Below are 17,641 nucleotides of genomic sequence, written 5' to 3' on the forward strand. Positions count from 1 at the left end.
AAAAGTGCTATTTTCCACCTCCTGTTTCAAAAAACAGTGTAGCAGGAGGTGTGAGGTCTCAGCTTGCTGATTAAGTTAATTAATAGAACTGAGAGAGAAGCGGATCGCACATCAGGACAAGGGTAATTAACATCGTTTGGTAAACAGAATGTTCTATTAGCGTGGGATGCACCTCGGCAAAGAGTGATTCCCCAGTAAACCCCCCACCCCCTCCCCCAGCCCTTATCAGCTGCCAGCCATGTGTGTGTCTTTGACATGTCAGAATTATATTTAGGAAATTGGAGGAAAATCCAATTGTTTACCATCCCTATAATGGCTCAAAGTTAAGTGTTTAAAAGCATGCACAAATGAAGAATTCATAAATACAACATGAAAATAAGTTGGTTGGAGCAGGGGGGTCATGAATCTGTTTTCTATAAGGAAAATCAGTCAGTGACAGTCCTGGCTCACTTGATGATCTAGGTGACTTATATCACCTAGATTCACACACACACACACACACACACACACATAATGTATATATATATAATGCATATATATACGCAGATGAACGATGGAATCACATTTAATAAACACGAGGAACCATGACAAGAAGCACAACACGTTAACACAAGGTGAAGAACAGAAGATAACTGAGGGTTTGACAAGAGGCTAAATGAAGGACAGGTGTAAGTGATGGTAACAAACAAAGGTATCTATGGAAACTAACAAGATGGAAACAGGAACTAAACCACAAGAACTGCAGGCACATCAAGACAAAACAACATCAAAATAAGAGTCCATGAGACAGAGACACGGAATCCACTTTTAGAACATTATTTTTATTTTTATTGAAAATAAATGCGAGCTCGGCAAAAGGCAGATTCGAACCAGCATTAATCGCATTAAAAGCCAGGGGCATGTTCAAGCTCAAACTGGTGCACAACGTTTTGCTACAGTTTCTGGGTTGAATGACGTGTTTCCTGGAAATGGTGTGCAACGGGTTTGAGATACGTTTTCTCTTGTTTGGTGGGTGTGTCAAAAATGTCAGCCCAATCAGCAACAACATGTATATAAACCACTCGGTATTAAAGAGACAGCTCGCACAATGGGTCCAAGTAAAGTCTACAAATGTGTTCTCTTTTATTCTGGACAGCAAGGGCAGTGACTGTAACATTGAGTGTATTTTGCAGTTTTAAACACGTATTTATACCGATTTCATCAGGCTCTGAAAATTCTTCAAAAAGAACACAAAGAACGGCCTTCTCAGCTGCCATAGTTGAAACTCTTGCGTCATCAGAACAGGGCGTTCAATGGACCACCGTTTCCGTTTAAAAAACTTTTTGCAACGTTTTGTCGGGGCTGAACACAGCCCTGGTCTGCAAGCCTTATCAAAGACTATAGAATAACACAAGACCCGTCACTCATATTGTTTTGAATGGGAGAAAGCACAACGCGCAATATGGTGGACTAAATCCCGCCTTCTAAATAAGAGCCAATCGGCGATTGGTAAAGTCATTGCGTCACTGCAGCGGCCGTTAGAACCTCCGGTTCCTATAGAAACAGTCAGACGCACGCCTCCGAAATGAGACACAAGAGACGTGCAAATAGGACTGTGCATGCGCATTAGCTTGATCCAGCCTGAAAAATACAGATTTTTGTCATAATTCGAGAAACAAAATTTATGAGACAATTGTTGTCAGATTTCACTGGTGATTTCAAATATGAAATTTAATCGAAAGCTTGGCAAACAGCTTTGGAGAATTTGATGTTTCCTCATTCAAAGAAATAGGAGCTGCACTTGGATGCCCGAGACAGTGTTGCCAACTATTTTCAAAGGAAAGTAGCTAAAGCCTGCCCAAAAAGTCGCTAAATGACGCTAGATGACGCCATGCGTCAATTAGCATATTCGTGACGTCATCACGTCGGTTGCATTCTGTCTTCCTAATGTGTTTTCTCGGTAACACTTTACTTGAAGGGGTGTGCATAAGACTGACATGACACCTTCATAATCATGACATGACACGTGTCATGAATATGAAGGAGGTTTTATGAATGTTTATGACAACTGTCATTAAGTGTCATTCGCTCAATTATGTCATTTTTAATGCAAAGATGACATTGTTTGAGATGTCCGAGTTATGACAACTTGACATAAACCAACAAATCGTAACCTGTCAGTGTCTTTGTCATGACAACTTGACATCATTTAGCTTTATGGGTTAACATTGCATTAAACTGTCATGTAGTTGGTTTTGACATTGGCTGTCATGAGGCCATTATAATAGTGTCATAAATATGTATCTTGAGCTCAAGTACAGTGGTACAAATTGAGCTTGTCATTAAAATGTCATTAAGTGACAATACTCTGACAAATAATTTTATAACGGCGTCATGACTATTTTTCATTTCATGTTTTTTTTGTTTTGTTTTTTGTTTTTTTAAGTTTCCTCCAACAGAAGGTCAGATAATAGACAATTTCAAATTTCGTAAAAAAATGACACTGTTATAAAATAATGGTAACACTTTATTTTAGGGTCTTTTAACTAGTTGCTTATTACTATTAGCATTCATATGGCTAAAATATTGGCTGTTTATTAGTACTTATAAAGCACATATTAATGCCTTATTCTGCATGATCTTATTCTACATTCTTAATCCTACCCAATACCTAAACTTAACAATTAACTATAATAAGCAGTAAATTAAGAGTTTATTGAGGGAAAAGTCATAGTTAATCGTTTATATATGTGTTCTCTATATGAAGTGTTACCAAAATAATGTAATGTAATGTTAACCCATAAAGCTAAGTAGTTTTTTAAGTTTGATAATTAATCTGCTATGTCATGTTTATGACAGGTTATGATGTTTTGCTAATGTCACGTTGTCATGACAAAGACACTGACAGGTTACGATGTGTTGGTTTATGTCAAGTTGTCGTAACAAAGACATCTCAAACAATGTCATCTTTGCATTAAAAATGATATAATTGAGCGAATGACATTTAATGACAGTTGTCATAAACATGCATAAAACCTCCTTCATATTCATGACACGTGTCATGTCAAGATTATGAAGGTGTCATGTCAGTCTTATGCACACCCCTTCAAGTAAAGTGTTACCGTTTTCTCTCCTAATCCGTGCTCACATACTGTATTTTAATACAATATAACATAATATAGCTGAATATCAAATAAAGATGCTCTATATATGTTTGTCCAAAAAGTCGCCAGATTTGTCGCTAGGTGCTTTTTTGAAAAATAGTCGCTAAAGGGGTCTGAAAAGTCACTAAATCTAGCGACAAAGTCGCTAAGTTGGCAACACTGGCCCGAGAGGCGTTTCAAAGATGGTTGCTGAGTGAAATGACTTGTCTTAAAGGGACTTTGGCCTTATTCGTTACTGGTCCGCCACTGAAGACGTTGAATTCAGCGCGTCTTTTTTAAAACTTGAGTGGCCCAACCAGACATTGGTGGGCGGAGCTAGTGTAAATAGCGTTTGTCAACAAGGGACACTAATTGCACTTAGTGTAAATAGACACTCCGTTAAGGGCAATAAGTATACAAAGTAGTACTTCTCTCTTTATTTAATCAATAATAGGATTAAAAACCTATCTTGGCTTGACTCTTCTGGAGAGAGAGAGAATGTGAATTAATCTGTCCTCCACTCATTACTATTTAAGCAGATAAAATAAATCAACCTGCAGCCCTTCACACACATGTGGGCTGACATACATGCACATACATGGGTGATTATCTGTGTGCTGTGGGTACTTCTGAGCATGCCAGATAGTTTGTCACCAACAATGCCAACCATTCCTCCTCAATCTATTTACCCCTCTCTCTCTCTCTTATATTAGATTCTGATTCCATTCACATCCGTCTATCACATCCCTTTGTGAAACACACTCCATTCCATTCCTCTAGCTCTGTCAATTACCACTCTTGTCTTTCCAATATCACTCTCCACCTCACACCCAGATACTTAAACCTCTCAACCATATCTCCTGCTTCTCTGCTTCCTTTATACCACTTATCTCCCTTTGTTCACTTCCTCTCCTCCACCTCGTTGGAAATTCTCCTCTTATCCTCCTTATATCCTCTCACGTTCCTGTCCTCTACTCCCTGGAATCATCTATTCTTCTTATTTTGTTAATAAGCTATTTTGCTGTTCTTGCCATCCTCTTCATTTCCTTTCCACCTTCTCAACTCACCCTCCTTTTATTTCGTCTATCATTTATTCTTGCTCTTGAGCTAACCACTGTGCGGTGCGGTCATCGTTAATGAGTCATTTGGCTGCCCAAACACAGTCATTCAATCATATTGCGCTGATATTATTCACCTCAGTGGCTGAATCTAATGAATATGAATAGAAGTCCTAGTGTTACAGACTCTTCAAAGGACTCAAGCTTCAGTGGCCAGTGGCAAATTCAGAAAATAGACTCTGTCTAATACTAGAAATCTACACTCAGGTATTTTAGACCAAAGGGTTTCGAACTGTTTGATGCCAAAGACCCAGAATATAATGATCACTTTCAAAGGTACCCTCATTTCTAAAATATGAGCTATATATAGTTTATAGAACCTATTTGTACTGTATGATAAAAATAGTAAGCATAATATTATAAGGACAACATGTTTGTTCCAAAATTAAATAATTGGCTTTTATACTGTGATTATATTAAACCCAAATGAAATCTGGGAAATATTTACTTCAGCTGATAGTGTATCTTTTTTGCTACCAAATATTATAGTAAAGTAAATATAAAAAATAAGAAGAAGAAATTGTAGATAACAGAAAGTTTGGAGATAGACAAAATAGAACTTTAGAGTCTATACATTTAAAGACAAAAAATAATTTGAATAGTTAAGCATGTCATATCAAAATATTGTATGGTACCTCTGCTGTGGAAACAGCATCTCCTACGCTCTTGGAGGACATTGCCACATGATAGTAGATCATGTGAATTAGACTGTACAGTGCAACACCTTTGAAGTATCTCAGAGGAAGAATTCATCCTTACCTAGCTGAAGGGGACAAACCAGCCTCATGTATTATTCAGTGAACATGATTCACTGTTTTCATGCTCTTTTAAAATATTAAAGTGACAAGATTAATACAAAACCGCATATCAAGCTATCACACACATAGGGGTATGTGCACCAGAGACTGGATAACTGAAGAGGTTATGGGAACACAACGGTACGCAAAACAATTCTCAAAAACTCTCAAAAAGCCATTGCATCAAAAACTGAAGCATGGTCAAGTCACATGCCTTGGGCATCACTATTAAAGGTAACCATAGGCATCATTCACTATATCAACAAACTTGAATTTCCATTGCTTTCATTATGGCGGATGGCTTTTGCTCTGTTTCTCAAACAAAGTAATCATTTAGCTTTGGAAGTCTTGGAAAATGTGTTATTTTTGAATAAATTATGACATTGCATCTGCTTGCTATATCCTGTGTTTTTTATTGTTTTATATTGACAAATGGTTAGGGTTAGGTGCTCAAAAAAAAAAGTCTAAATGTTGTAATGTATATATATATATATATATATATATATATATATATATATATATATATATATATATATATATATATATATATATAAAATTATTGTGGCTGTTTAAATTCAAAAACTTACCCCAACATATGTCATTATAAAAAATATATATATACCCATTGTATAATTTCATGACAATAAAATTCCCATGCTCTTTGCGTTTGTGTATTGATGACAAAGGTTTCTCATTAAAAGCAATGGAGTTCCTAGTTCATGAATATAGTGCTGCTATAGGTGCTTAACCATGTTTTTGACACCTTGGAAGAAAGAACAGAGAACGCTATCATGGGAAACGTTTGTGAGTTTTTGCTTTTATATGGCATTTATTTTTCATGTCCTATGCAAACGTGAATGCACTATAAGTGACTGTCTTTCTGCCCTTCAATTACTGTAAGCTGAGGACTAACATATTTCTATATGTCAAGTTATGTAACATGTTTTCCAGCCCCCAGAAAAATAACCTTGACTGATCAGTCAACCTTCTGTTTTTTGCCTTGCTTTTTCTTCCTTCTATTTCTATTTCACTACTTTCAAATCACCAATCCCATCTGTTCCTTGAACACTTCCCTGTACAGAAAGCAGCTCTCATATAGACACACACAAACAAAAATCAACATTACGCTTTTTTCTCTTTCCTATCACACTTTCTCGTATCTATTAGGATACAGTGTTTATATTTCAGAAGATAATGATTTCTTCTGCCTACAATACTGATGATGATCTTAGAATCACCACGTTGCATCAGAGGCTCTCAATATGAAAGCATTAAAGTTCCTGTGCAGTCTAAGTGAGGTCCATCAAATGTAACCTAATGGAATATCTCATATGAAATGCTGATTCCTGCAGGAGTCCAATTTTTGGACTGTTCACTGGATGAAAGAGACACTTAGCGGCACTTACTGGTACCTGTACAAGAACAGCAAAATCTGATTCCATTTCAACCCATTTAGTCCTCTCTACTCGGCAAAGATTTTCCACTCAGCTGTTTAGTGTCTCATATTTGATCTAGCTTTGTGAAAGCTTTAGAGTAAATGCCCATATAGATTGAGCTGAGGATTATTCCCAAGTCACAGAGGAACATTAAGGCCTACCGGCAATGAGAAAAGGTGATCACAGGGTTATCAACGGAGGTAACTTTTTGCCTATTTTTTTTGTTGTTGTTGTTGTTGTTTCTGCTGTGAAACGTCTTTATACTGTACATCCAGCGCCAATCAATCAAATATAACCAGTCTTCCAACTATCAGGGAGGACTGAAATAGATATGACATAAATCTCTAAGATTATTACGCCATATTTCTGGTTGTACATTGCCTCAAGGAACACAATCATCTTATGTAATAAAATCTTCCCAATAATTTAATTGGGCAGTAAGAAGCATGTATTCCTACCAAATCTTGAGACATAAGGGTTTTTTTAGGGGCCAAGGACCATATTTGTTGATTTTCTTTTTATTATATGTGTTCTGACTGGAATCTGTGGCAGCTGTGAAAATGCTTTGGCAGAGTAGTGTGGATTGCAATATCCCTGGTCACGGTGCCAATTCCACAAATCCATCTAGCGTCTTTAGACAAAATATATTTTATCTAATTGCTTCTGAACAAAAGGCCTATATAAAAACTAAATGTAATATTTCCTCTCAGATGATGTGACCATACAACTGCAGGATTTCCTTCACATATTAAGATTAAACTTGCTATGTACTGGTTACAGACACTGGTCAATGTTTTGTAAAACACTTTACAGATTAGAACACTAACAGTTTAATCACAGATTAAAGGATTAGTCCACTTTTAAATAAACTTTTCCTGATAATTTACTCACCCCCATGTCATCCAAGATGTCCATTTCTTTCTTTCTTCAGTCGAAAAGAAATTAAAGTTTTTGATGAAAACATTCCAGGATTTTTCTCCTTATAGTAGACTTCAATGGGCACCAAACAGTTGAAGGTCAAAATTAGTTTCACTGCAGCTTCAAATTGTTAAACACAATCCCAGATGAGAAATCAGGGTCTTATTTAGTGAAACCATCACTCATTTTCTGAAAAAAATTGAAAATTGAAGGTGGTAAAGAGGATGTTTTGTTTTATACATTTTTGCAATATTACTTGAAACTGTCTTAATATAAAAGTGATAGTGATAAAAGTGATAAAAAGACTATTTATTAGGTGCACTGAAAGGAATATTATTAATATACATCGTCTGTGCACGAGGTAGGGCCTTAAAAACATCAGCCAATCGTTTACGCGATTGGCCCTCTGGCTTGTCAATCACTGCCATGACGTCACGTTCCTCGTGAGAGACGCGCGGCTGCGCGCTCTAGTAACTTTCATGTGCCGCATGCAATGTTTTTGTCAGGAGACAGGAGTAACAACTGCAGATTATGAGGTGAGTCCGACATAATGAATCCACTAAGTGTGTGCGCGGCTTAACGATTGTAAGGCCGATTATGAATGTAAATTGATACTTATGACTGATCGCGCTCAAACGCGTCCAGTCAGAGCCAGTTGCGTTCAGTCTGCGATTACAGTCGGTGTTCAAATTCCATGTGAAAGTATATAAATCTGCTTCAGGAGCAGGAAACTATCGCTGTATGTCGAGCACAGTCAGAATGTTTTAGCTAGTCGTAAAATGTGTATCATTTCAAACGCTCATTTCAAAAACTCAGTCGACGAAAACATCCTCTATACCACCTTTAAGTAAGTTTTAACCAGAAATGCTCATCTTGAACTAGCTCTCTTCTTCTTCTCCTCTATTAGAATTCCAGCAGTGTAGATGCTGCTAAGCGTATTACTGCCCTCCACAGGCCAAAGTTTGAACTAATTTTTATATGCAATATGCTAGTTCAATAGTATATAACAATTAGTTCAAACTTTGGCCTTCACCCACCTCCTAAAGCCCCTCCATCCCTTCTCTGTTTTTTCTCAGTTCTGTCACCATTATGTTTAGTTTAGTTTAGTTCATGGACAATTAGTTTGTATTTCTTCAATTCCTGTTCCTTTGTTTGATTTTCCAGCCACTCATCTGTTACTATGGACACTAACTCAATCATCAAAGCTGTTTGTCTTTTAGTTCATCACCATTGTGTATTAAAGTTCCTCTTCCTCTTGTTCACTTAGTGTTTGTCCGGTCATGTTCATGTTAAGTGTATACACACACACACACTATTATTCATCAAGGATGCAATAACTTGTACAAAGACTTTTATATTGTTACAAAAAAGAAAAATCTAAAATTCTCCTTTTCTTTTTTAACTTTCTATTCATCAGAGAATCCTGATAAACGTAACATGGTTTCAACAAAAATATTAATAAGAGGAAGAAATTATTCTTGAGCACCAAATCAGAATGATTTCTGAAGGATCATGAGGCAATAAAGACAGGAATAAATAGCATTTTAAAATATATATTAAAACAAAAAAACAGTTATTTTAAATTGTAAAAGTCTTGCACAATACTATTGTTTTTAATCTCTGTTTGATCAAATAAATGCAGCCTTGGCAAGCATAAGACACTTCTTTCAAAGGATCGGATTTAATGCTGAACTGCCGAGGGATTCTTTAAAGCACAGATGTGTCCATTAGTTGAGCAGGATGAGCAGGATATAAGAATGAGTGAGCGCATGACCAATTGACCTGTCTCTAATGAGATCGTTAAAGCTGTCTTAAGTAGATTACGGAGCGGTGTCGAAGTATCAGAGATGAGGAGTGCACTCAGACCTGTTGATTAAACCATTATTGGATTGCATCAGGTTTCGGTCTCAAAGATATGATTGGGAAATAGACCCTTTTCATTTTTTCATTTTTTTTTTTTTTTCATTTTTATTTTAGCTTTGGAAGCTAAAAACATTACAATTAATTATATGAATTGTTGCATAAATGCATGGTGAAGCATATGTAAGCTCCTTTGTGGTCCAGAAATTTCTTTAAAAATAAATAAATAAACCTATTCAACATGTTTTGAAATAGTTAATGCAATGTATACTGTTTATATTTTTTCATCCTGCAATATTGTACCGTCTTAGGTGGGGGTCCCTTGGTCAGAATAGGTTGCTGCTCTAATGTAGTTATAAACTAAATAAGTTTTGTCAGTTTTTCATTACTGTTGCTATATAGTTCAAATACCTAAAACATATTGCATTGTGTATGTATGTATGTATGTATTTATATTTATATACACACACACACACACACACACACACACAATGCAATACATATAATACAATACAAGAATTACTGATCTGCATGAGTATACTGCGCTGGAAGATGTATGTTGGCATTTAACAGTGTTACAGTGCCATCTGTTGGTCACCTAGAAGCAGTGAAATTTCTCTCTATTCATAGGAGAACCAACACAGACAAATCAGGTGCTTACAGCTGTGCAATGTGGTTTGTTCTGCAGATACAAGCCTATGAAAGTTTTTCTTCAGTTTTTGGGAAGTACTCTCTCTACCATGACCAATCTTTAATTGATTTTAAAAAGAGAATTTTTTAACCTAGAAAAAAATATTTTAAGTAATTAAATAAATTACACATGGACGACACAACACTGATTAACACTTAAAAGTTACAATTAAAACACACACATTTCTGCAGCGACTTTCAGCATGTTTCCTATAACATCTGATGTTTCTGTTTTGCATGGCATGAAAAAATTCACATAAACCATGCAAAAAAAGATCAGAACGACTGACAGATTTCCAGAAATGTGATTTGAATAGGATTTCAAACCACATATGAATGTAACTTGAAACTGATTTGTAAAAATTGCATTTCATGTGATTTTTTTTTTGCTGTTCACACTTGCTAAGTCTGATTGGATTTCATTCAGATATGCAGAAAAATTGGATTTGAACTGAACGTAGCGTAAATGAATCTGCAGTGGTCAGGTAATACAGGGGACAGATCAACATTAAAACGAAATAAAAACTTAATTGAAAAAAAATCTAATTATTATGCAATGTGATAAAATAGCTTCTATTCCCTGCAAACAATACCATTAAAAATGTGAATGTTCCACTTAATGGCAGAAACAAAACAAAAGGTAAGCAAGTAGAGGTCGATCCTGTCAGTATGGCGGATAAACAAAGAAGTTACCCAGAACTCAATGCGGCGTGACGTCAGAAACGGTAGGCCTAACTTAATTAGGTATGACATGGCGTGAATGCAGCAAAAGATGTTAGCTGTGTTTGAAATCGCCTCCTAATATCCTCATTCACTATTCCCTACATTACTTCACTAATATAACGTTAGTCCACTTGGAGGAGTGAATGAAAACAAGAGTGAATTCGGTCAGCGAGTGTGTCGGAAAGGCTGCCGCTTTTGCATAGTTCGTGCTTGCTGTTTAATAGAAAACTAGCAGCTCCTGCAGTAATGAAAAGGTTTATCTTGAACTCTATCATAGAAATGTATAAACCTTAATTGAACAATTTAATAATTAATTACAAATGAGTTCCTAACTGTATACTGTACTCCACACTGGACCAGCGGTTTGGAAGATGGATGGATGATTGAGGTGCGGGCGCCATCTTCTGGCGAGACCCTCACAGTGCTTTGTGGATAGTGGGCCTGTCCAAATACGCACACTTGCGGTCTTGGTCACTTGAGAGCACGTGCACACGACAAGAGGAAGTAAGTGCGCAGTAAACGACGTATTTAGACAAGTGGTCAAGTGCAAAGACCACAAGTGTGGGTATGGTCGGGCCCACGTCCCATTCTATGGGATGTCCTATGGTTTCAACTTTCAGACACAAACAAACGGCTGTCCCTTCATATTTAAGGATATAGGGGGGCGATTTTAGACACAGCCGTTTAACGATTTTGATTAAAGATTAGGAGGCCGCATTTAAAAAATACAATGATGTGCACGGATTAATTATTTACAATACTGCAGTATTTCATAAGAAAACAACAAGAAGGGTCAATTTGATTCTTGGTTGCTTTAAGTGAATTAAAGCAATTTAGTTAAAATCTCGCGACATTTATGAGCGTAACTCGGAACTTGCATAGAAATACAATAATCCTCTTTATTTGGATTTTTCATTTACTTTCTTAAATATTTATTTCTCAGTCATCTAATTTAATGGTATTCTCAAGGCAAACACATATTCACTATTAAAGGCGCCAGGCATAGTTATTGTAAACGGATAGATGGATACATTTCTTAACACAATGTTGTAACTAATGAAACAGAAGTAAACAAATAACATGTGACCATAGCTGCAATAAATAGTTTATTCTGACCAGAAAAATAGACAAGAAATACGTGTATAGGCTACTGTACACACATTCTTACTGATTGACATATATTTAACCAGTTTTATTGAGTTACATTCATCCCTCATTTCATCAAAAACGACTATACACTTTAATTAGATGACATTTTGTAGACTCAAAATATTTGAGTTTCCAAAGAACACAGACCTCACTAACAAAATATACATTCATATTGAATGAATAAGCCCAATGTAAATGCAGACATGAGAAGCCATTTCTTCACAAAGCTGATATTTAGATGGACGGCTCTTAAAAAGTCTCTTCACTTATATAAGCTGGACTTAATGAAGCACCTGAAATGCACAAACAGCCACTAAAGCGTGGCTGTGACCACCACACTGAGAGAGTAAATTAAGTCCCTTCTTCGGTCTCTTCCTTTTAAAGCACTTCATTCCAGTTAATGTGGTCTTTACATGATTTTACTTCAGCCTTCAAACACTTACGAAATGTTTGGTGTGACGAAGGTGGAAAGCAGCGAGTTCCTGCAATGACAGGCCGATCATCAACCCATCAGAGACATTCAGAGAATAAACTGTGCTTGGATGCCCTTATCAACTGAGCTTGGGAAATCTGGCTGTAAACCGTAAAATGTATATTAGAGGTGAATCATCTGAAACACTCAGCTGGTAGGAGGTGAAAACTGATAATGTTTTGGTTGTTTTACTCAAGATAGATGAAAATAGGGCATATTGGTGGATATAGGTTGAGGGTGGAAAGTAGGGCTGCACGATTAATGGGAAAAAACAAAACAAAATCGCAATATGCCTTAGTACGATTATCAAATCTGAAAGGCTGCGATTTAATTAAATAAATATATGCACTGCATGTTTCAGAGTGAAGCGCCAGACTGTGTTCTTTTACACACGAGCAGCTCATGATTTGATGGTTTCATTGTGTTTCAGTAAATGCTGCGCCATACAATCTCTGCATTTGCTCTGTGTTTGGTTTTCTTATAACATGTGTTGTGTAAAAACGCAGCATGCCAACCATCTTCGCAAACTTGTAATGAAAAGCCAACTGTTGTCAACAAAAGAGAAGCTTCGAGGGCTCTGTGCAGTTTTCCCAGTAGTTGATTTCATTTTGAAAATGAAGAAATTAATAATATTAGAAATGTAATTTTACAGTTGTACTGTAAAATATTATTATTATATTTATTCTTTATTTTACAGTGAAATATTACAATAGTACTAATTCATATTTTTCATTTATAATACTCTTAATAAAAATGTTAACAAGAAGTATAATTTTATAGTAATATTGTATTTTATAGTCATACTGTATAATCACATTTTTAGCCAAAAAACTTCAAGCTTTAATTTTATCAGAAAAATCGCAAATAGATTCCCCAAATCGTGCAGCATGGAGCTTTAAAAAAAAAAAAAAAAAATCTTTTTCCCCCGGTTTCACAGACAAGGCTTAAGTCTAGTCCTAGACTAAAATGCATGTTTGAGCTGTTTTAACTGAAAGCAACTTGCACTGACACGTCTTAAAATACGTCAGTGTCATTGTTTTCTCTTAAGATGCACACCAGTCACATTTATAAAAGCTACTTAAAAGTCCTAATTGAACGAAGGCCTACTCCTGTGTTAATCTAAGCCCTGCCTGTGAAACCAGACCTTTTAATAGCAGTCAAAAATGTGATTTTTTTTTTAATCAGGAAATTTTTTCCCACATTTTTTCCCAAATCCTGCAGCTCAAGTCACTGAGGCATTTTATGGACTTTCATCCAGTGAAGAAAAACGTTATCGCACATTACCACCAGGTGGTGCTATTCTCATTATTTCAGGGAGGATTAATGCATTCAGTTTGAAACTGAGGCAGATAAAGCGGAATGCTGCGAGATACATTATTGGAATCGACGGCTGTGGAATTTTTGCCTTCCAGAAGAGGCCTGGCGTCCACCCTCATTACTATTTCATTCTTATCCTGTGCTTCCTCAATATCCTCTTCTTCTTCCTGCTTCTCCTCCTCGTTCATCTCGAGGTAGTAGAGGTCTTTGGCTACACCAGTGCTTTCTGATGCTTCGTAATCTTGTTCTGATGTGTCCGAGAACTCTTCCACGGAGTTATAGGAGCTGGAATGGCGAGGATTGGTGCTGTCAGAGCAAATGTGGTTCTCCAGGTCCCAGAGTCCTCCAGGGAAGGAGCCAGAAATGTCTGAGTTGTTGGCAGAGAAGTTGCCTTCATCACTGGAGCTGCTCAGACTCTCCTGCTGCTTTCGAAGGAGAGCGGGCTGATCGGAGAGGAGAATGGTCGAGTATGTCACCGAGGACTGGCCTGATGTTTCTGGGGTAGCAGCGGCAGTGGAAGCCTCCAGTGATAAAGGTTCAGAGGAGTCTCCCAGACAGGCAGAGTCGGTGTTTGCCTTGTTTCCAGAGTTATAAAGGAGTACTTCATTGTCTTTTTCATGTTCAAGCATGAGAGGATGACATTTCTCGATGATTTCCACCTCACAGATGCTCTCAGAGACCAGCAGCAGAGGACAGGCAGTGAGACCCTCTGAGTGAGGGAACAGGTTCTCCATGGTGTCAGTCTGCAAGGAGCAAGAAACAGAAGTGTTGTGGAAATGTGTCAGGCATATATATAGGCAATATTTATACAGATCTGTTTTTTTCTGGCCTTGATTACATTTCTGAAATATGTAAGCATTCAAGTGTCAATAAAATAAAAAAGTGCTTATGTTTTCATTTATTAATTAAACAATGGTCCAATACAAACAATGGTCCTCTATTTGATGAAAAAAAAAAACTGTACTCTGATTGATTAAGCCATTCAAATACATGGATGCAATTTCTGTGAAAGTTGGTCACACTGACCTGCCTGAAGTCCATTCCTTTTGCCCAGGAGCATTTGTTGGGATTTGGAACATCCTTCCACATGAGTTTTCTCATCCTGTAAAATTATGGATTATAGAATAGTTAATTTGAGCAGGATGTCATTGTATTAAATAGTCTTTTTTTTATCAAAAGTTTTTTTTTTTTTTTTTTTTTTTTGAAAAAGGCTTTTATTTAGCAGGGATGCATTAAATTGATCAAAAGTGACAGTAAATACATTTATAATGTTAATGTCAAAAATGTTTCCAATATTGGTAATAAAAAGAAACATTTCTTGAGCATCAAATCAGCATATTTGAATGATTTCTGAAGAATCATGTGACACTGAAGACTGGAATAATGGCAGTTTACATTTTAAAATAAAAAATTAAAACAATTATATTTTAAACACTATTTTACAATATTACTGTATTTTTGATCAAACAAATGCAGCCTTGGTGAAGAAACTTCTTTCAAAAACATAAAATAATTTTTACTTCTGCCACTCCTTAAACAGGCTAAATAGGAATGTTCCTTTTTGTGGTACACAGTCACAACATTATCATGGAATCAAGTCTAAGCAGATGAGCAACAATATGATTGTTTTCGTTACCTTGGTAATTATCTCTGGCAGAACTTGTGAAATATTTACCCTCAAGCAAACTATACCATTGCTAAGAATGATCACTACAGGAATTTAAGGACATTACAGTCCTTATTTACACTGTAAATCCATTTATGTATTTTATGTCTGACATTCAATACAACCAAAACAAAATCCCATACAAATCAGCTTACAGTGCCTCGCTTTAATTCAAACTTGTCTTACAAAAACAATATACACTGTAGTTTCCAACAAACATCTTAAATCTTTTATTATGTTCTTCTGCTAGAGTAAAGGTAACCTAGGTATATAAACAAATGACCTATGATTTTGTAATCTGATTTGACTGTTTTTCAAGGATTTTTCTTTCAGGACAGTTTTTTAGCCTTATTTAACCATTATCCATTGGGGAATAGAGCAGCAGAGCAAAAAACTGAGTGTTGCATTAAAGTCGGGACTATAATAACATGATATGTGTATTCATGCATTTACAGTACATACTTTGTCATGATAGTTCCACTGCAAAGCAATTAAATGCTTATTATTGTGTCATATACTTGCGCATAATAAATTATCCTTTAATTCATTTTAATGCGAACAAAACATTTATCTAACCTTTAAGCTTTTTAACTTCAGCTTTGGTATTAAGTTAATAAATTTTAGTTTAACGATTATTTTAGGGCTGTCAATTGTTTAACATTTTTGATCTAATTACTTACATGATGTGCCTATTACTTTATTGAATTAACTGCAAATTAATCACACATCACATTTGTCAGAGAAATTAACCCCAAAAGATCATTTAAAGTCATTATTGTGTTAAATGAGAAAAAAGCAAAAGGTAGCTTTAGAAAGAAATCTTTTATTTGGTTCAACATAGAATTTATTACACATAAACTTTTAGGCTATAAAGATCTCTTTTTTTTCAGAAGCTGCATCTGAATTGGTATTTAGATATATTTACAGACCAAAACAGTTTGGTTAATAACATATATCTTATTTACATACAGGTCATACAGGTTTGAACATGAGTTGTTTAAATGTAAATTTAAACTGAATTTAAACATTTAATCCCAAAATATGAAATTATAATTTTTTTTAATGAAACATACTCTAAATAAGAAACTAAAACTGCCAGTTGGTGGCGGTAAATGTCTAAATGAGCAAGTCATTGAGTTATTCATTCAGGAATGAAGTAAATTGCTCTCTATGAATGGGCCATTCAATCATTGGTTCACCCGAATGAAACGCTGATTCATTCAGAAACGAAACACCGCTGTGTGTTGCTCAGAGACGCACAACAGTTTTGATTTGGCATTACAGGTAATATTTTCACTGGAAAAATTGAGCAAAGACACAATAACTTATTTTTGATTGAACTGTTGTATAAAATCAATATAACATCTGCACTTATTTGGGACAAAACCAGCACTCATGATATTGATTAACTATATCAGGTGATATAAAATGAGAGAAAAAAATCATACAGTTTTTAGGGGCATTCTCACTGCATTCTATAGGCTACAACACGCAGTGAGTTGTTTCCCTGCTTCATATGTTCCTCACCAATCAACTGTATAAAATATAAGATGACCTACTAAGGTCTGGGGCAGGGCGGGTGCGTTAAATCATTTTATTTTTATTATTTTTCCATAACGAGTTAATTAAATTAAAGCGTTAAATCGACAGCCCTAGATTATTTTAATCGTTATTATTTTAATCAGTTTGAGATGTTTGGCAGACCCCTGCAGTTCCTCACTGGGCACTCTAGTCGCAGACAAAACCTATGATACTGTAAATATCTTTATCTTGACCATGAGAAGATAGTTGTAGGTCTTACTGGTTTTGTGACATCATAAGTGTGACAAACAGCACCACTGACAGGAACGCAATGATCAGTAGCAGTATGTACGCTGCAGGGTCGCTCCTAGTAGCTGGATGACAAAACAAAAGACAAAAATTTGATTTAAACATCTTTTGCTCAAATCAATATGATTTTCAAATATTTTCTTTAGATTTGTATAATGTGAACACAACTGTCAGTCAATAAATTAAAGGTGCCCTAGAATTAAAAATTTAATTTATATTGGCATAGTTAAATAACAAGGGTTCAGTACATGGAAATGACATACAGTGAGTCTCAAACTCCATTGTTTCCTCCTTCTTATATAAATCTCATTTGTTTAAAAGACCTCCGAAGAACAGGCGAATCTCAACATAACACCGACTGTTATGTAACAATCGGGATCATTAATATGTATGCCCCAATATTTGCATATGCCAGCCCATGTTCAATGCATTACACAAGGGCAGGCAGTATTAACGTCTGGATGTGCACAGCTGAATCATCAGACTAGGTAAGCAAGCAAGGACAACAGCGAAAAATGGCAGATGGAGCAATAATAACTGACA

General features: G+C 35.9%; 1 protein-coding gene across 3 annotated transcripts in view; it reads right to left on the minus strand.

Moving 5' to 3' along the window:
• Window positions 1–11,753: 11,753 nt before the first annotated feature.
• Window positions 11,754–17,641, minus strand: part of lepr (leptin receptor) — a 58,779-nt gene continuing 52,891 nt past the window's right edge. For all 3 annotated transcript variants that reach the window (XM_048199887.1, XM_048199888.1, XM_048199886.1), the window contains 3 exons: window positions 17,070–17,163; window positions 14,629–14,704; window positions 11,754–14,345 (listed from right to left, as the gene is read on the minus strand). In XM_048199887.1, coding sequence (XP_048055844.1) covers window positions 13,596–14,345; window positions 14,629–14,704; window positions 17,070–17,163 — 920 coding nt within the window. In that variant the 3' untranslated portion in view covers window positions 11,754–13,595. The remainder of the gene's footprint in view (window positions 14,346–14,628; window positions 14,705–17,069; window positions 17,164–17,641) is intronic.

This window comes from Megalobrama amblycephala, linkage group LG8 (genome assembly GCF_018812025.1).
Source record: "Megalobrama amblycephala isolate DHTTF-2021 linkage group LG8, ASM1881202v1, whole genome shotgun sequence".
Taxonomy (NCBI): Eukaryota; Metazoa; Chordata; class Actinopteri; order Cypriniformes; family Xenocyprididae; genus Megalobrama; species Megalobrama amblycephala.